The following is a 25,711-nucleotide window of genomic DNA, read 5'->3' as shown; positions in this document are numbered from 1 at the left end:
CTACTAACTCACCAACATCGACCGTGAGAGGCCTGTATTGGTATTCACTGTCGTTAAAAACCCCCAATCAGCACATACTTCTGTATGATTTTACGAGATGACAGAAAAATGCCCGTGTAATCAGAGACCTATAATTTTAAAACATTTTGTTATACTTAACATGGTAATAACATAGATTTAATGGAGTTTAGATTTAATGACTATCCAATTGACATATAAATAAATAACTCGCCAAAACTGATTTACACATTAGGCTATTCGATCCAGCGTTCATTTTCCTCAGATTGACACGATATGCAACCTAGGCCGAGGTGTCTCTGTGGCGAGTCGCCTGACTTCTTTTTACTTTTTTTATTCAGTCTTCCAACATACCCTATACCTATACACCAACTTGTGGGTGTTTTGAAATAAATGCAGATTGAGTTTGATTTGTACTTTCTGGTGTCACTCAATATATATATGCATTCAATTTTGAAAAAAAAATGCAATAGGACATCGCGTGAAGGTTATTGGGGATCCAAGATGGCAGCCTTCATATCGCAAAGAACTTTGCGAGTATGTTCTCCGATTTTTCGCTTAATAATGAGTGGCTATTTACCTTTACTATTATAGATACATTTCGACATCGAAGCTTCATTCAATGGAACGGGTTGACGGTAGCATAAAAATAAAGTTAAGATGAAGGTTTCCCTTTCAAAGTCAAACCCGAATATTTTGCAAAAGTACAATGTACATGTACAGAGCTGGACGGAGGGTCCGCGCAGTTACGACTTTACGCTACATACAATAGTGTTACAGATAAGTGTCGCAAGGCATATGGGCTGAGACTAAATCTCAATTGCCAGGACAAGTTTCACCAACCATTAATTATGCGCTAGAATCTAGTTTAATATGGGGTAGGCATTGCCTAATTCAGCGAGCACCATGAGATTTGCCATACATGTACCTGCTGTGCGAGACTCATAAAAATAATGAAATAGTTTTATTTCAAAATATGAATAACTTGAAAAAAATTTGTTTTTTCGAAAATGCAACCCCATAATCCTATACCCCTCTTTCCCCTTGCTCTCAAAATGGTCAATAACTTTATAGCACTTCGCAATACTTAACATTTTTTATCCCTTAAGGGCATATCTAGCAACATCCATTTCAGTTTTGGCAAGTCAGATCAATCTGTACAGATACCAGAAATATTACAGTAGTTCTCCACGGATGGTGGGAATATTTTACACACATATCATCTGAGAACCAAAATTCAGACAACAGCTGCTAATTCCAAACAAGAAAATGATTGCCTTTCCTATCTTAGAAAAGCTATGCATTGATTTTGATAATACAATCAGAGTTTTATTTTTTTCCAAGGCTGGTTAGGTTCTTGACAACAGCAACAGTGGAACAGCGGAGGTACACAAGCTTACATCCACGTTACAGTGATCATTCTACTTGGGCATTGATAGTCGGCCCCTGTTTTATAGTATTTCCCCCACATAGACAGAAACAAGCGCCTGTGATCCACATGTTTCCCCGAAGTTTTTAAAAAAATAACATTCACTTCTTTATTTAAATAAGTAAAAAAAATTAGGAAAAGACTTGCAAATTATCAGAAAAGATGAAATTATTTTATTGAAATGTAATCTAAACCTAAATTTTTTTATTTGTTTGATTGAAGGAAATGATGAATTTTCTCTGTAAGGACAGTCACTTTTTGTTACATCTGGGACATGACTTTTTTTGCGTTAGTATATTGGGGAACCTTAAGGGAAATTTAAAAAGTACATGTAATAACCGTAGAGCTCACACCGCTTTGCGGCGCTTGCTATAAACTGTAAATATATAATTTATTAACAAACTACATATTTATTCATCATTCGGAAAACATTCAATAACTCAATTATACATTACCCAAAAACAATAAAATGACGCTACGGCTGACAAACTTGCTAAGTGCATTCGCAATTTATATAGTGAATAGTAGCTAAATTATAGACAAAGGTTAAAATGTAGTATTGCAAAATAAAACGATTATCTAATCCTAAACCAAAAACTAAATGGTAAATGAAACTTTCAGTAAACTTTAGAAAAACAATGCAAATTCACTATACCTGTAAATATATTGCTTCAGCATTATAGCGTCAGCTAAACTAGGCTATCTGGCATTTAATGAAATATAGAATGCCCAGTCGAGCTATGCCTGGGTATGCATAATTCATTTCGCGGCAAGCTCACAATGTTAATAAGTGATATGCATAAGACAGTAAAAGAAGTAGGTGATACATCATGATGGGTTTGATGTATGATATGATAATACGTAATGAAAATTACACATACAATGACATAAGATTTTATATTTTTAATGCCAAATTAAAGTTGAGATATGGTAATTCCATGTGCATAGTTCCATATATCTATGACATACATGTGGTAAAGTGGTTCCTTCAAAACTGGAGACATGTCATTCTTCAACTGGAGATTTGGTTTGAAAACTGGAGGTTTTTTATTGGTGTTTTTTTTTCATAGCATAACAAGTAAAATATGTGTGAATTTGTTTTCTTTATAAACTATGCTGACTATTCTTAAATAGATCATTATCTATCTTTTTCTTGACTTTAATGTCATAAGTTTTTCAACTGCAAGCACCACCTTCATTGACAAAATCTTGTAATGTTCTTAGAACTGACTAATGAAATTGAAGTTCAAGCCTTTTTTCCATGACTGCACAACATAAGGTTAAATATTTGGGGATATATAGCAAATATTCAATAATGCTGATACCAAATTTCCAAAATCATCACAATCCAAAAGGAGTAGTATTTCATATAACTATTGCAAACAAAACTTGGGAAATACATTGTACTGCTGAAATTTTAGAAAATGTAAAAAAAAAGCAAAAAAAACCCAGAAAATTAAAAGGGAGGTTACTGACATTTTGAATATAAGGTCTTACTAACCACTTATAACGTTTCCATTACTTTACATGTTAAAAAAGTTATTTTCAAAGTCTCACTGTGAATTCTCAGGACAAATGACATCTTATAGTTGCATACCGTTGCGAAGCTTGGAAAATAAGGCTTCCAAAATGATTATGCTAATGGTACGATGATAGTAGAAATTCTTCACAAAATTTACTTGAATAAATAATACTGAAAATCCACATTTTTACCTGTTCTGCTAACTGACAGCATGGAGGCAAATTACTCACACATGTAAACAATATTCATACACTTTTGTAGTTAATTACATATATGATTTTAAAGTACACATTCTCAGCTTCATTTTGACTACTTTTAATCATAATACACACAAATAATGCACTTACAATGCATATGTCTAGGTTCAGTGTGTTTTTGGTACTACATAGGGGGTGGCCATTTGACCCGGAAGTGGTTGGGGAGACCTAAATATGAAAAAAAATATATAACATGTTGACACATGCGGCTCTGCACAATTTAGACTGTTACATTGACAGTAATTAACAAATTGATTGTAAGTAGAAATTGATTTATAGGAAATGATTGACTGTCCATAAAATGGTGATGTATCCATTCAGGATCCTTTTTTCTAATTGTCAATCATCATCGATAACCCTGATCAGCTGATTGCTCCTTGGTAATTTTTGCTTATCATAAAACATTCCTTAACTTGTTAAGACAGCAATTAACACCTTTTGTTAAATTTATGGCTTAATAAATAATCAAAGAAATGATTTGAACACAAATTTTTGGGTTTGAATACTGGAGTTTCTAGATAATTTTTGACAGTTCAGAAAGCGGTAGATTTTCTGTTCCCATGGCAGAACTGTAGAAAGGTTTTCATTCCAGTAGAAATGACCTACAGGAGGTACATTCACATTAATAAGCTATGAAACAGCAATAGTTTGTTTTCTATAGGCAGTGGCTGCTCTTCCACACATTCCAGGACAGGGAGCCTCTACAGTTCTAATTCATACATCCGGTTTGAGTCCGGTTTGGAATTTTGACGGAAATGCTTCATTTATGTCAGTAAAGTCAGACATGATTTTCTTCCGTTATTTTAGCGCATTTCCGCTATTTACCGTTATGATTCTTTTTTTACTGAATATTTACTTCCAATTTTGCCAATTTCCCCTTTGTTGACCTTGTAAAATCATCTCTGTAATGTGGAAATGGAGAGAAATTCATTTTATACAAATACATATGTATATACAAAATGATGCAAATACAATAAAAGTATCAAATTGTATCAGTGTAACAAATATCAATTAAATGTCATTCAGAAATAAAACAAAATACACATTTAACGAACTTGAAAGACTGTTTTAAACAAATGTAACGAGGATAGGTGTAGTGTTTATGTTAAAGAAACAACCCCAACAGGATGAAAATGTCGGCCCAAGGTTTGTCCATCCAGAAAGATTGTTTTGGCATATGATTCTATCTGGCACATCTTAAATCATAATGCTGCTATTCCAGACAGCAATTGCATGAGCTAGTGAGTCTTGGTCAGGTAATTTCTCCTTACATGTGAAACATTTCCATTCACACTGGTCCTTCTTTGTAGAAACTAAAATTTTAAGAACATCTCATGTGTTAGCACTGAAACTACTTTTTAACACGTTGGATATTTATATTTTCATCCAAGATTTTATTGCAAATTTTTGAAACATCAGGTAAAGACAGTGCATCAACTTTGGCACCAGTCATCATAACTTCTGTGATTTGTTCTGTTTCTGACCAACATAAAATCCGTCCATTTTCAAGCACAGGGGCTCACTCCCACTATCAAATATGCAGCCAGACTAGTATATAACACAAATAGAAGACTGTCCAGTTTATCAAATGTGATCAGTTTGTGAAAGCATCATTAGTATTACAATTTTGGATAAGTTTGACAATATTTTTGTAACAAATCATGTGTTTCCGTCATGATTCCGTATGTAATTGATGCAGACCAGATGTGTGGAAGAGGAGCCACTGCCTTGTCTATAGGAGAGATCTTGATGATGTCATCAGTAACCTGTGATTTGGTTTTGGTTGGCAAAAAATGTGTTATGTTGCATGGGGCATCAACATTAAATCACCGTAACTTTTTTTACTTTTTAACCCTTGTCATGGTACACCGGGACCTGTTCAGGATTGGACCATGTTCCGCTTTATCGGTTCTGGCAGTGTAAATCTGAGTTTAGGAAAGCACAATTTGCGTCCATCTGCAAGCAGTGTGACTGCTTTAAAATGAGGCTATCTGATATAGAGTTTGTTAATAAATAATGACTTGAAAGTTAAAAGAAGAGGTCAAAAGTTCTGTTGAAAAAAATGAGATTTTTTGGGGGATAAGGTTCTTTTCTCGTAATTTGTAGTACTCTATTTCGCATGGAAACTAAATAAGAATGATTTCTGTCACCACCATTTTGATTTCAACCCCTTGTATTGACTACTTCCAGTTTAAGGACAAACAGAGGCCAAAAATTGGAAAAAAATCCTCATTTTTTCACACGAATGATCCTTCAGGGGGCTCTTGACCCCCCACTCGTGACTGTAACACTCTTTATTTGGCTTTGGTAGCCTTCACGGTCTTCAGACTGTAGGATGAATGTGCTTTGGTTCCTGATTTGTTCCCGTTGAACCCTGCAGGTAGCAAATAATGACCATTTTCGAGTGACAGACCCATTTTCACGCGTTGGCCCACTCAACCTCCCACCACCACCTCACCCCATCCACCCCACCTTGTGATCATCCATCTTTAATTTATATATAACAAAACAGCATTAGTACCATTGTGCAACTAATTTGCATATAATTTGCATTAGTTTGCTAAACATCGGAATCTAGACTTTCATTCAGAAATACGCAGCACGACAAGGGTTAAGATAATTGAAAATTTCTTTTAGTTCCCTAAACTGCAAATTAAACTCTAATTTTCTGTGGAAATTCAGATAAATATTCAGTGTATGCTGTATAAAAATAAATTTTGAAATACAGAGATATAGGGAAAAATAGTGTATTTTAATGAATTTTATTATAAACTATTATAATTATAAACTTATTTTTCAAGTAAGTGAATGATAAATTTACAGAAACAAAATTGGACATAGAATATGAAAATTGGGATTATTATCCCAAAATTGTTAATTGTTTATTATGTTGCTTATTTGCCAACCAATCTGAAACTTAATGAGATGCAAATTAGTGAATATGACATCACTAATGAGATGTGCATGCTCCAAAAATTGTTTGTAGGCATGAATAAAAGAGTTATTTCATTTGATATTTTTTTTCAAATTAAAGATCAATGTATTTTTAGTATTTTTGCAATCACTTTTTTATCAATAAAGTTATAGGACAACGTCTTCATCAGTTGATTTTTCCTTAGCATTTGAACAAATTTTCTTTGAATTGAACCAAATTCTATTTTCATTATACAGTGGGTGTGACGTTGCGTGAAAATATAGGCATAGGAGAGTTCTTCGTGAAGTCATCACTTACCTGTGATTTGGTTTTGGTTGGCAAAAAAATCCATCGTATGGTATTGGGCATTAACATTAAAGCATCATAACTTTTTTGTTTTTTAAGACAATTGAAAATTCTTTTGGTTCCCTAAACTACAAATAAAAAACTATTTATCCTTTGAAAGTGTATGTAAATATTCAGTAATTAGACTTATATGAGCATAAAATTTGAATCAACTTTTTGTTGTATATATACAATGTATTAATGAAAGCAGATGTTAAAATACTTGTATGTATAGTCACCTACACTATGAAATGTGTGTTTGTCTCACTTGTAACAAAAGGCAAGGTAAAGGTACATGTATTGCTTTTCCATTGTCATCATTAAGATGTTAATGTTTAGTATTTTGTTTAGGTGAGTTTTTTAAGAACCACTTGTGCTACATGTAGGTCAATCATATTTGGTATGAAGTTGCATTAGCATCACTACATCACCATTCCACATTTGATCCATGCATATGCCCTGCCAGTCACAGTCTATTTCTTTTGAAATGTTGACAGCCTGTAAAATTTCAGTATGACCATTGCAAGTGAGCTACACAGACTGCAAACCTCACAATATAATGCAACCATTTAAAGATCGAATACAAACGAAATACATCACGACAAATATAGGTCAAAGAATCCAATCATATGATGGATAATTACTACACTGTGACATACATTTTTGAATATATATTTGACCAATTATTGCGAGGTACGGTATCTGTTTCAAGCTCACTTCATTCAACAATGCAACATCATACTTAATTCTTACGGGTAGTATTATAGATTTTATGGTTAGGTCAGTTTTACATGAAATACTCATGCTAGGTCAGTGGTATTTAGTTTGTAGTTGCATTAGCATCACTACATTACACTTCCATATCTGTTTCATGCATACATGTGTGTCCCCGCAGTCACTCTATAAAATATTGAATAACAGCAACCATGTGTGAACATGCTACACCTATCTTTGTGATAAATTTTACTTATTATAAGTCTAATCTATAAATTTTACTTATTATAAGTCTAATCTATAAATTTTACTTATTATAAGTCTAACCTATAAATTTGTTATTAAAAAAAAACAAATTTTTTTTATCATACATCTATCATTAAAACTTGTATCTTGTATTTTAGAGACTGCCATTGAAAAATTTAAAGAAACAATTTTCAACAACAGCAGCCAGGTCTGGAACCCAGGTTAGTAGTATTAATACAAACAAAAATACTGCTGAATTTTTGAAGTATTAGATCCATCTTCTCAAGGTCAATATTTTGCTGGGAAAGTGATCAGGTATGGGTGATAGCAAATATATAACCAATTACAATGCTTATACCTTTTGTTAAGCTGAAAAAAGGAATTGTTATATAAGGAAAATTTCATAAAATAGAAATTATGTCATGTTAATTCTTGGTGCAGGTTCACAATGCAATGAATAGGACAGTAGGTGCTGCTCAAATATAAATCCTATTTATACCTTTGTCACCAGTGGTGAAAGCAGGTCTAGTTACTCAACTCCATCTGTTTGAGAATACCTACTTGGTGTAATTTGTAACTCAAAAAGTATTTAACTAATATTATTCAACCTAAGCACAGGAGATCTTTGATTGTTTTTTTCTTATATTTGAATTCAACAATGTGATATCATTAATGCATTACTTTAAGAAATTAGTAACCCGCACTGTACATTTTTAGCTTTCTTGGTTTTTATATACATGTACATATTAAAGATCTTTATGTGCTGACAAGTATATGATGGTGGTACAGGTCCAGACATATGTGGGTCTTGTTATTGCATTACTTCACAGTAAATTACATATAATTAATTCAGGAATTAGTTACAATTTTTTTCTCAAATGCTTTGATACATATATACATTTATGAATGATACATCTGAATCAGTTTTTTACAATACTTGGTGAATAATTCAAGGTAATTTAACTAGAAACTTCATGTGTCATTGCCATCACTTGGGGTTTGTCATCAACAATTTTTCAAAACTCTTTTCTTCTGACACTACAGTACTTGACCAATTGGAACCAAACTTGGTATGAATGTTCCTTGGGGTATTCTGTGTAGAACTGATTTGAGGATTTTTGATATTTTTAAAAACATGGCAGCCGTTACAAAAAATAGAACATGGGGGTCAGACAGTAGTTTTTTGCATATATCTCCATAACCGTTAGATTTAGCCAAGTTCTGTTAATTGCAGAAATGATCCTTATTATAAGGCCTACAAAAGTCTCCAGGCATCAAAGTTGTCAGACTCCTTGTAAGAGTTATTGCCTTTGAAAGTTTTTTTTTTTTTGCATTTTTCAGCTGATATCTTGAAAACTGTGATCGATAGAAAGAAACTTTCAGTTGCTGAAATTATCCTTATGGCTTACCAAAGTCTTCTTAAGTTAAATTTGTTGTTAAATTTATTGGCTTTGAAAGGCAAAATTCAACCACGTGAGTAATTTAGTTTCCTGGGTGCCTCTTGTTCAAATATTTATTCTTTCAGTCTAGGTGGGGATGATGTCACAACCACGTTTCATCTTATGGATTTTTACCTTATTTTAAGTCCTGCAATTAAATGATTGTTTCCTTTTTTTGTGCTTGTGATTTAATTTCTGCAAGAGATTTTCCACCATTTCACATTATCCAAGTTTTCTACAGTTTTCATGGTAGAAGCTGATTTCCCTTTAGTCCATTCTTGATTTAGACTTAGATTTTAACATGCTCACTAAAAGTTTAACCATCTTGTGGAGGAATAATTTAAACCATTCATTACTGAAGGAATCTATAATTCTTATTGCTAAATTTTGATTAAAAAATATGATACTTATATATTTTTTTGGCTGAGGTTAAGACCATAATGAAAAAAGTTTCTAAATTCTCATCCTGCTGACCTAATTTTTCAAGGCTACCCCAATTTTCAAAAATTTTCAAATGCATTTGAAAAATAATCCCCAACTTAAAAAATTCGTGTCTTGTCTGGAGTCTCGAGACCCAATTTGGTTTGTGAATCAAAGTTTTTGGCTGCTATTTTTAAAAATTAAATTGTATGGATGTAGCAGTAGAAACACAAATTCTTTGATAAAGCTGCTTCAATATTTTAGTAAAATTGATCACCAAGCTTCTATAGCTGATGATATCATTATTACAACAACGAAAATTATTTGGCACATGTGACAGTTACTGTAGGAAAAATAAAATTTACCCCCACCCAATTTTTTTTAGAAAAGTTCCATGATAATCTAGGAATTTTTTTTATTATTGCCTTAAAAAGTGTTATGTTTTTTTAGTTGACAGTGAGAGATGCTCTGAATGCAGCCATAGATGAGGAAATCAAAAGAGATGACAAAGTCTTCCTTCTTGGGGAAGAAGTTGCTTTGTATGATGGTGCCTACAAAGTAATTAAATATTTATATGTTGCGAGACATTTTATTACACTTGTATTCATGTCTTTTTTAATGATGTTTCATGGTATATACAAATTTCTGTCTGCTCTGTGTTTACTTTATTTACTTGATATTCTTTTACAGTTGAATCTCAATGTGTCAGACTCTGAAGAGTTTAAATCTCTGATAATAAACTAATTTGACAATCCTGGCATAACTACTCTTACTCCAATACAATAATAAAAATTTAACTGATAATTTTTTTTTAAAATGATATCTGATCATTTAACTACACGCCAAACAGACCATAGCAACTAATATGGTTTAGTGACTATGTTTATTTTGCCAGTGAAATTTTATCGTAGTAATGTTATACACATGGTTTGATAATTCTCCTGTTGTGATATTTTGAAAGCATTATTTTCTGTACTAAAAAAAGATGCAAAAAATACCCAATAATTTTCCCTGTCCATGTTGTTTAGTATTTAAATATAATTGATATACAACACACCAAAACGATCTTCCAATACGATGCGCAAAATTTTCAGGATTGGATCTAAGTACCCTGGTAGGTAAAGTACTAGACATCAAATCATTTTAAAAGCGGAATAAATCACTGACCAATATCTTTCAGGATATTTTTCATCATGGTCTGACTATTATGCCTGGGTACAACAAACTGGAAATGTACTAAGTCTAGAAATATTCGTAACTTACATGGTAACTCTAACCAATCAAAGTCTTGGGGTTTTAATGACACAGACATATAACAAAAGTCTTTTAAAAAATTTCAAGTTTTGTACTACCAGAACCTTTACACTTTTAAGTAAAATTTGGGTTTAAAAGAAGATTATAGTAGAATCTCATAAACTGTTGAAAGAATTTTATGGAGGAATTGAGCATTTTGAATTTTCTTCAGTGGTTTATTTCATGAAATTTTAAAAACTAATGAGAATTACTCCCACAAAATTCAGCAGTTCTTGGAAAGTTAAGAGTTATATGAAGATAATTATTGTTTATGCTTGCAAGGGAAGATAAAGCTTTAGTCAGTCATAGTTCTAGGTTAGTTCAAATAAATAAATAAAAAATTGAATGGCATTTAAAATTAATTGCAAGTATTATCAGTCCTAGAACAAAAGATATTCTTATCTTTAACCATATGGTCTTCACTAGTTTTGACAAAAAAGAAAGTTTTAGGTTGAGAGTTTTCTTTGGAAATTGAAGTCAAAATGTATTTAAGGTTGGTTTTTGTGTGCAGGGTTTCTGTCATATAAGAGCACAACAATCACTTAGATTTACATTTTATGTTGATATATTGTAGGTGAGTCGAGGGTTACACAAAACATGGGGTGACAAAAGAGTTATAGACACTCCAATTACAGAGGTAAGAAAAAAAATCAGAACTCCCTTCTATATATTTAATATTGTTTATTTTATATTTGTTTCAATGTTGAGAGAAATTAAGATTTTAAATTACATATAAAAAATGTTTTTTTTAGACCAAACATAATAATTTTATGATGGAAATTTTTTTTTATTTGAGAATCTTTGACTAATGTTATTCTAATAACTAGCAAATTTAATGCTCAACCAGGACAAGTATATAACATGTACTAGAATAATTTTTCTTCTGCTTTTAACAGATGGGCTTTGCTGGTATTGCAGTTGGGGCAGCTATGGTAGGTTAAGTACATTCATATGGTGATCCAGTCTTGTTAAATCAAAATATTATTATTTATAAAACAAAACTTTCATTTTCCCACCCCTGAAAATCTAGTACAATCAATAATTTTAGGTGGCTCGAAACAATTACCCTGTCAATCTACTATTTGCCTGTCCATATATCTTGTAAGTGTTGGTCTTCATGAAAACAAGAGGGTTTCAATTAAACTTAAAAGATGTTGCATTTTATGCAGATATGCTTGAAGCATTATCATATTTTTATAGGCGTGAAAGAAATGGAGGTAGTGCACTTTAAACTTGTAATTAAAAGTCTAATGTTCCTCTTTTAAACTTTCTTTTCATGAAATTTGCCATTGTGCTATTAACATTATTTCATGGTTTGCAAGTCTTGATTTTAAAATGTGCAATTTTTAGGCTGGACTGAGACCAATTTGTGAATTTATGACTTTCAATTTTTCGATGCAAGCTATAGATCAGGTGAGTAGAAAATACCTACTAAAATTACGCTAACTTTTTAAATAATAGATTTTCTTAATTTGAAGTTTTTGAGATTTTTATTCATTTTAAAGATTGTTTAACTTTTACTTATTTTCTTACCATGCCATTTTTATATAGGATAGTTGGTTTCCAAGTTCACCTGGTATATCAAATGTTTAATCTGTTATTTTAACCACCTTTAAAATAGTTTGTCTAGGTGGAAGTGAACAAAACTGAAACCCCCTTTTCTTCCAGAAATCATTTAAACACTTATTATTATTAAAAATATTTTAATAGTTATGATTTGGCCCTCAGTTTCATCGGTGTATGATTTTAATTACAGGTTATCAACTCTGCAGCAAAAACATACTATATGTCTGCTGGTGAGGTATGCATTATAATGATAAAATAGCAGTTAAGCTATCATGTGCACAACCATCCATAAAATAAAAACACAGAAAAAAAATGTACAAAAGGAAATAAAGATAATAATTGGGGGAAAATTGTTCTCCTTTTATTTGGTTAATATAACAGTTATCAAAATAGGAAAATAATGTCATGATAAAAAAAACAAAAACAAAAACAAAAAAACAAAACAAAAAAAACAATCAATCTTTGAGTAAAGATGTCCGTCAATGATTCTATATACATACGGGAAATTTATGTAAATGCAAAATGAGAAAATGAAAGTTACAGCAATTCTTTTTACCTGCTTCATAAAAGGGGAAGCAGGTTTAGGAGTTGGGTCAACTGTTTGTCTGTTCGTAACACTTCAGCTTGTTATCGCAACTCCTCTTAAATTGCTCAAAATAAATTCCTGAAACTTGGCATGCAGCAGGAACACCATATGTAGTTGTGCATTTTATCAAGAAATTTTGATTCTCTAATTTTCGTGGGAGTTATGCCCCTTTGAACGTAGAAATTAACTTTAAATCATCATTTATTAGTTTGTCATCACAACTCCTCTAAAATTTCCCAACAGAATTTCATAAAACTTGGTAAGTAGAAAGAACACCATATGTTGTGCGTATTATCAGGAAATTCTTATTTTTATTTTAAGTCACTGAGTCAGATCTTTGCTACTTGTCTGTTATTATGCCAGCACTCCACAGTTTAGTTTAGTTTCGCACTTTTGGCTAGGGATGAAAAATGACATAAATGGAAACCAGTGGTTGCTATAGTGATTAAAAATGAAGAATCTATTGTTGATAAAACATTTTCTGAAAAAAGGGGACTTTTAAAAGTATTTTGCAATGTTTTATATATTTTCAATGTTGAAGGGGCTTTTTTTCAATGACAATTTGACTTCATTGTGAAAGTGAAAGTAAGTCAATTTTTTACCATGCTAAATTTAATAAGTGGATTACAAAGTGAAATAGCTCAAAATCTAACCAGCGATGCCCATATGAGGAAGGGGTTTTTGAAGGGAAAAGTTTGAACAGTTTCAGGGATTGAAATAAAAATTTCAGATATTTTGCGGGAAATTTGATATTTTTTAACCTGATTTTATGAACTTTTTTGCAAATTTTCGCATATTTTTGCATGGTTTCTATGGTAACCCTATATGCTGTGGGTAATTTTTTTCCAGAAAATTTTTACTGCATCCTGAAGGCCTTGGCTTGAGCTATTTGTAGATATATAGATTTACAGATGCTTGACAATTTTTTAAAGTGATAAATGTTACAAAGCATCAGATTACAAGACCAAAATTAGGCAGTTCTACAATACTGTGGAGTGCTGGCTATGAAGTTTACCAGTGGCAGATTCAGGGAGTTCCCTATATCATTGTTTCAAGGGTCTTTCCCCTAGGGATGCTGTGATCCCCAAACCACTCCCTGTACTTTTCTGCCTGCACATTCCTTTTTATCTAGCTACAGTACTGAAATATAGTATAAAATACCATGTAGCAAGAACTTTTTATAAGTTTTAGTGTTTGCTATTTTTGCAATATTGATTGAAATGCAAAAAAAGAAGCTCACTAAATTGAAGTGCTGTCAAATAAATTAAAAGTAACAAGCAACTTTTAGCTGTAGGTCCTTCACTGCTGCAAAAAAGTTATAGTACAAAAGTTAGGATGCTACAATCCTATACATATAGTACAATCGAACAAAATTCATTGAGAGATATCCAAGAGTTGTATACACAAACTGTTATTACAACTTACGATGTACAATTTGAACAAAGTCCCATAACTCCTGTAAAATTTGTTGAATCAATGTGGCAGGGCAACTACAGATGGTGACTAACAATCCTACATAATTCAAACAAAATCCTTTGAGAGATATCTGAGGAGTTGCATACACTAAGTGTACGTACAGTATACAATGTACAAATTGAACAAAGTCCCATAACTCCAGTAAAATTTATTGAATCAATGTGGCAGGGCAACTACATATGGTGACTAACAATCCTACAAAATTTGAACAAAAATCCATCAAGTGGTCTCTGAGGAGTTGCATTAACAAATGTGACCAGACAGAGGGACGCCATATTTTTATGTCCCCTCTGCGTACCAGTGGGAGCCAAAAATTTGAAACAGTTGAAAGATAACATCTCTGTTTAGACATAAATTGAGGAAAAGAATTTTTGAACCAAGAACCACAGAAATTTGCCCTAAGTAATAAGTTATAAAGAATGTCATATGAGATACTTATTAGAATTTTTTCAAAATGTGCCTTCTTTAGACAAAAGCTGCACCAAACTTTTTGACATAATATATATGAGTTATCAAAATAGAAAATGATAGATCTATTCAACACACCAAAAAATGAGAATTTTACTAACTTCAAAAATAGTTTTATTGTCACTTTTTTTTAATTATGTTTTATTTTCATAAAACATGATACATTCATGATAAATTCAGCATCTTGACACCTAAGAAAGATTTGAAATACTGGTACCTAGTACATGTATATGTGGATTAAGAATTTTGCTATACTCCTGCAAATCTCCATTAACCCTTAATATTTCTTTACGGTACAGTTAATACATGTACTTTATAGGTATTGTACAGTTAATACGCATACTTTACAGGTTTGTACAGTTAATACACATACTTTACAGGTTTGTACAGTTAATACACAAACTTTACAGGTGTTGTACAGTTAATACATGTATTTTACAGGTATTGTACAGTTAATACATATATTTTACAGGTACCGGTACCAATTGTCTTCAGGGGACCAAATGGAGCTGCAGCAGGTGTAGGTGCCCAACATTCACAGTGTTTTGCATCATGGTACAGTCATTGTCCTGGTCTGAAAGTTGTTTCCCCTTTTAACTCAGAAGACGCTAAAGGTTTACTGAAATCTGCAATTAGGGATCCAAACCCAGGTAAAATGAAATATTTTATCTTCTACAGTCATTTGTGAGCTGTTGTAAAGTACAGCTAGCCACTTGTAAGGGAACAAGCCATATAAAATTTTACTCTTCTTTTAGAAACAGGTGTTGACCCTAGCCAAAAAAGATTGATGAACTGTTTTTGATCTGTCAGTCTTTTATTGTTATTTCGTGATCTGCTCTGAATCCTGACAGATCAAAAGACCTATTGAGAAGGTGTGCATATTGACAGGAAAGTAATATTCAATGTTTTTTATTGTTAAGAATTGTACCCCTTTAACTTGAGAACTTTTTTTTGCCAAAAGATATTCCTGAAGCAGTTTGACAGTGCAACTTCTCTGTAGGTGTGCATTGAATTTGTTATTAGTTGATGCTGAACATTAGGAATTTAGTGAGATATGGTATACCTTATGACTATGTTGAAGGTTCTATAATTACAGTCTGTTGCATGATCTGAATATAACTTTCAATTTATACAGTTGAACCTGTTTAACCAAAAATCTTTTGATCTGTAGAATTTATTTAGGTGTATAGTTTTACCAAGGTTTAAAACACACTTAATCTGATATTCACAGATTTTTTTTAAATGTCTGGTTTAGACAGAATGTGGGTTTATTTAGGGCTCAGTTTAGGCAGATGTCAAGGTAATAATAAACTACCAATATTTTTATTGGAAATACACTCACTTGTTCACACACACACATATACAAATGTATGAAATTAAGACCTGTTGTTTGCTTTTGTAGTTGTATGTTTAGAGAATGAAATAATGTATGGTGTACCATTTGACATGTCGGATGAGGCCATGTCTGAAGATTTCCTTATACCAATAGGCAAAGCTAAAATTGAAAGAGCAGGTATATTTACATTATAATTATTGCTGTTGTTTTGTATTGTTGGTATTTTAGCATCTTGTCTACAGTCAAACAGTCAAACTTCCCATGCTCAAACTCAGATGACTAGAACACCTGGGATTTCTTGAACAAAATTCAAAGTTCTAAACTTTTCTCCTGTATAATCAGTATAAATAACCTTGGATTTCTCAAAATTCAATTTCTCAAACACTCGAACTGACTATTTGGTCCGTTCAGCAATAAATCTTAGAGAAGAACAACACTCACTAACTCGTACTTGTCAACCATTTTGTCAGCTTGGATAATAAGAGGTGTAAAAAAAATTGAAACCCTATCATTATATATAGTGTCATTTTAGTTAATTACAGGTAATATTTAAGTCATCACTAATAAGTTGTTTTAAACTTTTATAGTACTGATTGAAGTTCGAGAATGTTCCGAAGTTGGCATCAAAGAAAAACAGATCAAAATGAATTATTGACTATGGAACATTAACTCTGAAAGTCTTTTAAAAGCAAACCCAGCATTTTTAATGTCTACAAATCAACATAACCTTCCAAAAGCAAATGAAAAAACCTAAGAACTAATAAACTTGGTAGGAAGTAATCGATTTCTATAATAAAGCTGAACTAAGACCAGCAACGAAAAAATTAGGAAATCTGCTTCAATTTCTCTTACCCCCAATAACTTGGAGTTTGAGCTACCGAGGTTTGACTGTACTACTTACTAAGGGGGTTTTTAAGGTCCTTGACTATTCTTACTAGTTCCTTGGAGTTTGAGATACCCAGGTTTGACTGTACTGCTACTAAGGGGGTTTTTACGAGTCTCACACAGAGTTTTAGCTAGCAAGGTTTGACTAAATACTTTTCTCATCTTTATACTGGCAGACTTTGTATATTATAAATTTAAAAATTTCGCTTTAAATATTATATGAATTTTCTGCAATTGATTTCTTTTTAAATTCAAGTATTAGCGTTAAATAAATGTCTTCTGTTGATTTAATTTTTTTTCTAAATTCTGAATCTTCCTTATTTGAAACAGAAATCTCCAGGAAATATTAGCTATATTGTTTATATTTTTACTTTGCTTCACCAACAATGGAAGAAGGTTTACTAGCCACTTGACCCCAACTATCTGTCTGTACCATCTGTCTGTCTGTACCATCTATCTGTCTGTACCAACTATCTGTCTGTACCATCTATCTGTCTGTACCAACTATCTGTCTGTACCTCTGTCTGTACCAACTATCTGTCTGTACCATCTATCTGTCTGTACCAACTTAATGTAATCTGTAGCTGAAAAATGTACCAATATTATTGAAAGTTGCTCAGAATTAATATAGTTCAATATAATTAATTTCATACAAAAGAGAAATTTGATAGATCTATTTGTACATTTTTTGCAGTTGTATAATGGTATGGTGCTGTTAGCATCCATGTCACATTGTCTGTAGACACTTGGTTTTTGTGTGATAACTTGAAAATAAGTTTATTCTATTCAAAAAATTAATAGAATGAATTGGAGTATTGTTTTTTAGGCTTATGGTCCCCAACTCCTTTGGTATTTGGGGCCAAACCTAAGTTTTCAATGGATTAAGCTATTTAATTCTTGTAAGAGCATAGGATGTCTCTGATATTGTTTCAAAGGAAAGATTTGGAGGTTGTTACTGGAACCATGTTGGAATTCAGGGCCAAAAGGGGATGACTTTGATTCTGGTCAAATTTTTATCTTGTGTCAGACGTCTAATCACAATCAAATCGAGTTTGAATGGTGTGTCCATATTTGCCCCAACTATTCAATCTTTGATGATAGTTTCTTGTTGATAAAAATATTTTTTTGGTTAAAAAAGCATTTTTCTCATCAATATTGTGACTGGTGCTTCATCTCAGTAAAAGATCTAAACATTACAAGCATCAAGGATCACATTTTGTTTCCTTTATTGGTAGTCCACAGTATGTTTCCTTTATTGGTAGTCCATGGTATGTTTCCTTTACTGGTAGTCCATAGTATGTTTCCTTTACTGGTAGTCCAAGGTATGTTTCCTTTATTGGTAGTCCATAGTATGTTTCCTTTATTGGTAATCCACGGTATGTTTCCTTTACTGGTAGTCCACGGTATGTTTCCTTTATTGGTAGTCCATGGTATGTTTCCTTTATTGGTAATCCACGGTATGTTTCCTTTATTGGTAGTCCACGGTATGTTTCCTTTATTGGTAATCCACGGTATGTTTCCTTTACTGGTAGTCCAATGTATGTTTTCTTTATTGGTTGTCCATGGCATGTTTCCTTTATTGGTAGTTCAGTGTATGTTTCCTTTATTGGTAATCCACAGTATGTTTCCTTTATTGGTAGTCCATGTTATGTTTCCTTTAATGGTAGTCCAAGGTATGTTTCCTTTATTGGTAGTCCACGGTATGTTTCCTTTATTGGTAGTCCACAGTATGTTTTCGTTACTGGTAGTCCATGGTATGTTTCCTTTACTGGTAGTTCAAGGTATGTTTCCTTTATTGGTAGTCCATAGTATGTTTCCTTTATTGGTAATCCACGGTATGTTTCCTTTACTGGTAGTCCACGGTATGTTTCCTTTATTGGTAGTCCACGGTATGTTTTCTTTACTGGTAATCCATGGTATGTTTCCTTTACTGGTAGTCCATGGTATGTTTCCTTTTTTGGTAATCCACGGTATGTTTCCTTTACTGGAAGTCCACGGTATGTTTCCTTTATTGGTAGTCCATGGTATGTTTCCTTTATTGGTAGTCCAATGTATGTTTTCTTTATTGGTAATCCACGGTATGTTTCCTTTATTGGTAATCCACGGTATGTTTCCTTTATTGGTAGTCCATGTTATGTTTCCTTTAATGGTAGTCCAAGGTATGTTTCCTTTATTGGTAATCCACAGTATGTTTCCTTTATTGGTAGTCCACGGTATGTTTCCTTTATTGGTAGTCCATGGTATATTTCCTTTATTGGTAATCCACGGTATATTTCCTTTATTGGTAATCCACGGTATGTTTCCTTTACTGGTAGTCCACGGTATGTTTCCTTTATTGGTAGTCCACGGTATGTTTTCTTTACTGGTAATCCATGGTATGTTTCCTTTACTGGTAGTCCATGGTATGTTTCCTTTTTTGGTAATCCACGGTATGTTTCCTTTACTGGAAGTCCACGGTATGTTTCCTTTATTGGTAGTCCATGGTATGTTTCCTTTATTGGTAGTCCAATGTATGTTTTCTTTATTGGTAATCCACGGTATGTTTCCTTTATTGGTAATCCACGGTATGTTTCCTTTATTGGTAGTCCATGTTATGTTTCCTTTAATGGTAGTCCAAGGTATGTTTCCTTTATTGGTAATCCACAGTATGTTTCCTTTATTGGTAGTCCACGGTATGTTTCCTTTATTGGTAGTCCATGGTATATTTCCTTTATTGGTAATCCACGGTATATTTCCTTTATTGGTAATCCACGGTATGTTTCCTTTATTGGTAATCCACGGTATGTTTCCTTTATTGGTAGTCCATGTTATGTTTCCTTTAATGGTAGTCCAAGGTATGTTTCCTTTATTGGTAATCCACAGTATGTTTCCTTTATTGGTAGTCCACGGTATGTTTCCTTTATTGGTAGTCCATGGTATATTTCCTTTATTGGTAATCCACGGTATATTTCCTTTATTGGTAATCCACGGTATGTTTCCTTTACTGGTAGTCCACGGTATGTTTCCTTTATTGGTAGTCCACGGTATGTTTTCTTTACTGGTAATCCATGGTATGTTTCCTTTACTGGTAGTCCATGGTATGTTTCCTTTTTTGGTAATCCACGGTATGTTTCCTTTACTGGAAGTCCACGGTATGTTTCCTTTATTGGTAGTCCATGGTATGTTTCCTTTATTGGTAGTCCAATGTATGTTTTCTTTATTGGTAATCCACGGTATGTTTCCTTTATTGGTAATCCACGGTATGTTTCCTTTATTGGTAGTCCATGTTATGTTTCCTTTAATGGTAGTCCAAGGTATGTTTTCCTTTATTGGTAATCCACAGTATGTTTCCTTTATTGGTAGTCCACGGTATGTTTCCTTTATTGGTAGTCCATGGTATATTTCCTTTATTGGTAATCCACGGTATATTTCCTTTATTGGTAATCCACGGTATGTTTCCTTTATTGGTAATCCACGGTATGTTTCCTTTATTGGTAGTCCATGGTATGTTTCCTTTATTGGTAGTCCATGGTATGTTTCCTTTACTGATAGTCCAATGTATGTTTCCTTTATTGGTAGTCTATGGTATGTTTCAGCTTTCTTTTTTGCCTTATCTGTTAACATAGACCATTCCACGTCTTAAAGATTTAATAAAAAAAAGTTTTGAAGAGCTTAATAAAAGATGGAAACAGGTATAGATTGTGCTTAAGGGTTGCTGCTAAATCACAGCTTTTGCAGAGCTTAAGTTCTGCAGCTAGATATAGGGCAGTTAATCAGTTAGTTCCTGAGTCTTTTTCTTGTGTTAATGCTTGCGTCTTTGTCTTTTGTAGGCAACCACATAACACTAGTGTCTCATAGTAGATATGTAGGTCACTGTTTAGAAGCTGCAAGTGAGTTAGCAGGACAAGGAGTGGAATGTGAGGTATGCCATTCAAAGTTCAGAGGCTGTAAAGAATATTTGTAGACATTCAACTGAGTATTCTTTTAATTTAAAAAAAAACCTGAAAAGCTAAAAGTTGTATCAAATCATATATCAGGCTGTAACAAGCCACCTGGTTATTTTACAGGCATTGACTATAGGTCTTATGGCCTATTATGAGAGTAATAATATAATCAAAACTGGACATACTTGGTCATTTATAAAAATAACAAAAAGATTTACAAATCCATCTTTTTCCTGCTGACTGTTCAGTGGTAAAGAAAGTATGTGGTGCTGAAACCACGAATCAGTCATAGTTTGTAATTATTAATTTATCGATGGACTCCTTTTAACTCAGAAGTCAACAACCCATTTAAATCAAGATACAAAATATTTTGTTGATTTTTTTTTATTTATCATCACTTCGAAGTTCCTGGCTGTTTGCCGATGTGATGAAAAAGTCTGAGAAACAATGTTTTGTGTATGTGTAAGAATGTCCACGTGCGGTTAAACCGAGTTAGTTCACTCTTTCAGATATTTTGTAAGAGACAAAGTATGTGTTGAAATAACAAAAATTCCAATATTTATTTTTAAATAACTACGAAAAGTTTTTTTAAGTTAAGGTTATCTTGATCTGAGCATGTAGTGTCTGCTGAAGTTTGATAAAATGACCAACATGGGCTGTCAAAATTTCTGGAGCTTTGATCATAACTTTAATTTTTCTATACCAGTCTTTCATGTATTCCAAATGAATTTTAAAATTCAATTTGTTGTCATCCGCGACGGGACATGGAAAGCTGGGTGTCCGTTCATCTGTTCATCTGTGTTTTCCACACTTTTTTTTGTTATGCTTTTACAAAATAAGTTTGTTTTTGGTATGTGGCCTTATTATGAAGAGTTATAGATTAAGTTCGACTTTGGTTACAGTCGAATGATTTTTACGGACGTTATGGCCCTTGGACTTCGAAAATTTCAGTGTATTTACAGTTTTCCGCAATTTGTTTTGTAAATGCTTTCACCAATTGATTTATGTTTTGCATGTAGTCTTACTATGAGAAGTTAAAAATTAAGTTCGTTTTTGGTTATGGTTGAATGATTTTTATGCAAGTTATGACCCTTGGCTTAGAAAATTTCAGTGAATTTAAAGTTTCCCTATTTTTTTTTAGTGGGGGACATTGGAGAGCTGTTCTTTTATTAATCTGTCTTGTCAAAATGTATTTTATCAACCTATAAAATGTAGTTTACTGTTCGTAATGTTTTAATTTGATGTGCTGTAACTGAAATTAGAAATCAGAATTAGATTTTGAAGTACTTCACTGCCAGTGGTAGAATTTCAATGAAAGTGGAATCATTGGATGCAAGTTTATGTCAGAAAATTTCCTCAAAATTTGGATGCAATCAATTTTTTAATTTTGGATGCAAGTTTATGTCAGAAAATTTCCCAAAACTTTGGATGCAATCAATTTTTTTATTTCAATGAGACATTTAATTCCCACGGCCCCTTTTCTGTTTGTCTGTTCACTAACACACATAGTTCTAGTAGTGTTACAGTCAAACCTTGATGTGTCAAACTTAGAAGAGTCGAAATCTGGGATAACTCAAAAACTAATTTGAAAGTTGAAAGTCCCAGAGGAACTCTAGTTACTCCAATATGGTTTTTCCGCTGATGAATCGAAATCTCGCATTTCAATCACTCCCCTTGATAGGTCTTCGAGGTTAATTATCTATGATGTCTCAAAGTCAACTAATTAGTGAGAAAGCTGATTGCCTTATTACAAACAATGTTTATAGCATGGATGAAGTATTTACTCATTGACACCTTTATGGTTAATTGTGAAATTCACACTACAACACCGACATTTGATATTTCCATAGCACTCAAGCTAAGAATTATGCAAAATGTGATACATTGTTTGGAAGCCTACATATTTTTATTTTTGATATTTTGTTTAAAATGCTTAAGTAATCAGAAAATAACATGTATCTTTTCATAGAACCCTTGTTCATAAGAGATGAAAATAATAAAGAATGCAGGGTAGAACTCAAAATTAAGGGAGATAACTCTGTAAATGAAACCAAGATACATTTGAAATGGATGATTATATAGACCTACTAATCAACTTAATAACAAAAATAGAAATGTGTAGCCTTCTTTTTTTTAAATCTTCTCCTCTTAGACAACTTGTAGGATGGATTGTAACCAAACATGGTATAACTGTTTTTTTTTTAGGATATCCTTAACAATTTTTTTCTGTCGAAAACATAGCCACCACTACTGAAAATTTACGATTTGTTGAAATTACTGGTACTTGAAAACTGAAAGGTTTAGCCTAATTTTCTAGGTGGAAAAATTGATCAGCATGGTGAGACCAACCTATGTTGAAATTTTCATGAAGATGTGTTGCTCGATGGAGTTATTGCCCTTGAAGAGTCAAAAAATGACTGTTGGAGATTTATTTTATAGTATGAAAATTGGGTAGATAACTAAGATGCTCTGTATTGATTAAATGGTTCTTGTGACAATAGTATGTTAAGGTCAAGAGCCCAGGTTTAGAAAGCTAAAAAGACCATTTTTGACCAAGTGGGCGATTTAGAGCCTCTAGAGCCTTTTGTTTAAAAATAAAATGTTTATATTTAGGTAATCAACTTAAGAACTATAAGACCATTAGATGAAGAAGCTATTGTAAAATCTGTAATGAAAACCAACCATCTTGTAACAGTAGAAGGAGGCTGGCCACAAAGTGGTGTTGGAGCTGAAATCTGTGCTAGAGTTATTGAAAGTAAGTTTAATTAAAAAGTTACTAATATTTGAAGTTTTGTCCATGTATTTTTATTGTCACAAGTACTCCAGAATATGTTTAAAAAGTTGTGTAAATTTATTATAAAACAAAAAGTGTACTTTTATTAAAAGTCTAATATTCCACACTTTTTATGAATTTTGTTTTAAACTTGTGGATTAAGAAAACATTTCTTTGAATACTTTAGTACTATGTCATATGAAGGGCATCTGAATTTATACTAGACTGTTACAATACAGAAAAAAATGGTTAAAAATGAATATGATTATAATACTAATGGAATGTAATGTGTTAATACACAAGACCAATTGTTCCTAAACTTAAAAACTTCGACAAAAAAGTGAATTATATCTATGTTCTCAATTGTAGGTTCAGCTTTTAACTATCTAGATGCACCAGTGTTGAGAGTTACAGGAGCTGACTTACCAACACCCTATGCAAAACTATTAGAGGACAATTCTTTCCCACAAACACATAATATAGTGGGTGCTGTTAAAAAGTCGCTCAATATTCCATAACAAATACTCACATTAGACAGTTTTAATAGTTTTGGTTTGTAAATTGACAATATTTTAAGTTATATTAGTACTAAGATTCTCCCAAGTCTGACTATTTTAAACAGAAGAAAGAAAAGTAGCAGTGAATTGGCATTGTATTTATTGGTTTGTTGATTGAATTGGATAAGAATGAAATACTGAAGGATCTTATTGTAAATCTTGTAACTGTTTTGTTTTGTTTTTACTCTGGGGAGAATCATCCAAAGATTCACTTGTTGTGATAAAAACTTCTCTTAAGGGACGTTGACATGTGTCATTGATATTGATTTGAATGTACAAAAATAGCTTAAGTTGCATGAATAACTTTTATTTAATTCAACAAAAAAATAGGAAGAGTTACACATTGTCAGATTCTAATATTAAATGATAATTGTTCAGTAAAAAAAAAAAAAAAAACAGTATACAACTTTGAGTAGAGAAATTAGAAAAAAATGACCAAGACAGGCTCTTGGCTTTTAAGGTTAAGATCCCACATCAGTTAATTACTAAATTATTTAATGATAAAGATGATTTTAGATTTTTGTGTAAGTCTAAGCTCATTTACTTGTAGTAGAAAAAGTTTCTTTTTTAATTTTTTCAATGGCTGGTTTTGAATCTCAAATAGTGGCATATATATTAAAGAAGTGTCCTTTTAAATGTTTTTTTCTCTTTTTTACTGGTTAGAATAATTTATTGTCCTCCATCAAAACAGGAATATTTCACAAGATATAAATGCTATTATCTATTAACAACTTCGTACAATATATTGGTATATTTTGTACAACTTATAATGTGTTGCCCTTTATTTAACGTTGTGTATTGTCTTTCTAACAAAAACTACAATGTAGTATCTTGATTATTATGATGTCAATAAGTTAGACATTTAGAAATGAATTGCTTAGTACAATAACAATATTTAGTTGGGTTATGATCATATCAAATTCTGCAGGGCATGCTTTGCTTTTAAGTTTCTGTTTGCATCTTGATCCCTTAAAATTCCATGCTATGAAAACTACTGGTACTAGTAATACTTTTATATTTTATATTCAGAAATGAAATATATGTTACATTTGGACTAGATTATTTCCTATATATTGTACATGTATTTAGCTATACACAATGTACATGTATAAGTAACCTGAATATTACATGTATTACTTCTCAAGTTATGAATATTAATGAAATGAAGCATAGCTTTTGTATTATGTTACACATTTTAATAAAGATGTCAAACTAATTCTCTTAATTCCCATCTGTTGATAGCAGAAATTTTGTTATGTAATTGACTGTGGTGTTCAGGTCTATCGTATCAAGAATGAAACCTAGACATTTATAAACAGTATCCATGTGTCAAGTAACTAACCATAGAATGCCATATAAATATCGAACTGAATACATCTGTATTGCTATGGAACATGCACTCTTGTGTAGGGGTAAGGAAAGTCTGAATTAGGCATTTCTTGTTTCTTATTGTTACTACAATGAATGCTTTTTCTTGATCTGATATTCCTCAAAAGTATTGTGTGTTTTATCATAATTTAAAAAATAAATGTTATCAAGTTTTA

The 25,711-nt window shown here is 32.2% G+C and overlaps 1 protein-coding gene across 1 annotated transcript; it reads left to right on the top strand.

The window, feature by feature from the left end:
- Positions 1 to 496: 496 nt before the first annotated feature.
- On the top strand, positions 497 to 25,711 carry LOC148629676 (pyruvate dehydrogenase E1 component subunit beta, mitochondrial-like). The gene is made up of 12 exons (XM_088555203.1): positions 497 to 555; positions 7,604 to 7,666; positions 9,755 to 9,862; positions 11,172 to 11,234; positions 11,494 to 11,529; positions 11,948 to 12,010; positions 12,354 to 12,398; positions 15,166 to 15,343; positions 16,096 to 16,206; positions 20,724 to 20,815; positions 23,451 to 23,592; positions 23,980 to 25,711. The coding sequence occupies exons 1-12, from the start codon at positions 523 to 525 to the stop codon at positions 24,126 to 24,128; spliced, it is 1,083 nt and encodes a 360-aa protein (XP_088411329.1). The 5' UTR covers positions 497 to 522; the 3' UTR covers positions 24,129 to 25,711.

The sequence above is a fragment of the Perna viridis genome, chromosome 1 (assembly GCF_037379345.1).
Source record: "Perna viridis isolate PV_CMFRI_1.1 ecotype Kerala chromosome 1, ASM3737934v1, whole genome shotgun sequence".
NCBI classification, from domain to species: domain Eukaryota; kingdom Metazoa; phylum Mollusca; class Bivalvia; order Mytilida; family Mytilidae; genus Perna; species Perna viridis.
This window is presented reverse-complemented; position numbering and strand designations above follow the sequence as displayed.

Bases quoted from the DNA above. Each gene is read 5' to 3' on its own strand.
- LOC148629676 (XM_088555203.1), top strand. From the start codon at position 523: ATGGCAGCCTTCATATCGCAAAGAACTTTGCGA. The intron at 556-7,603 runs GTATGTTCTCCG...CTTGTATTTTAG, and splicing joins TATCGCAAAGAACTTTGCGA to AGACTGCCATTGAAAAATTT. The intron at 11,530-11,947 runs GTAGGTTAAGTA...TGCAATTTTTAG, and splicing joins TTGCAGTTGGGGCAGCTATG to GCTGGACTGAGACCAATTTG.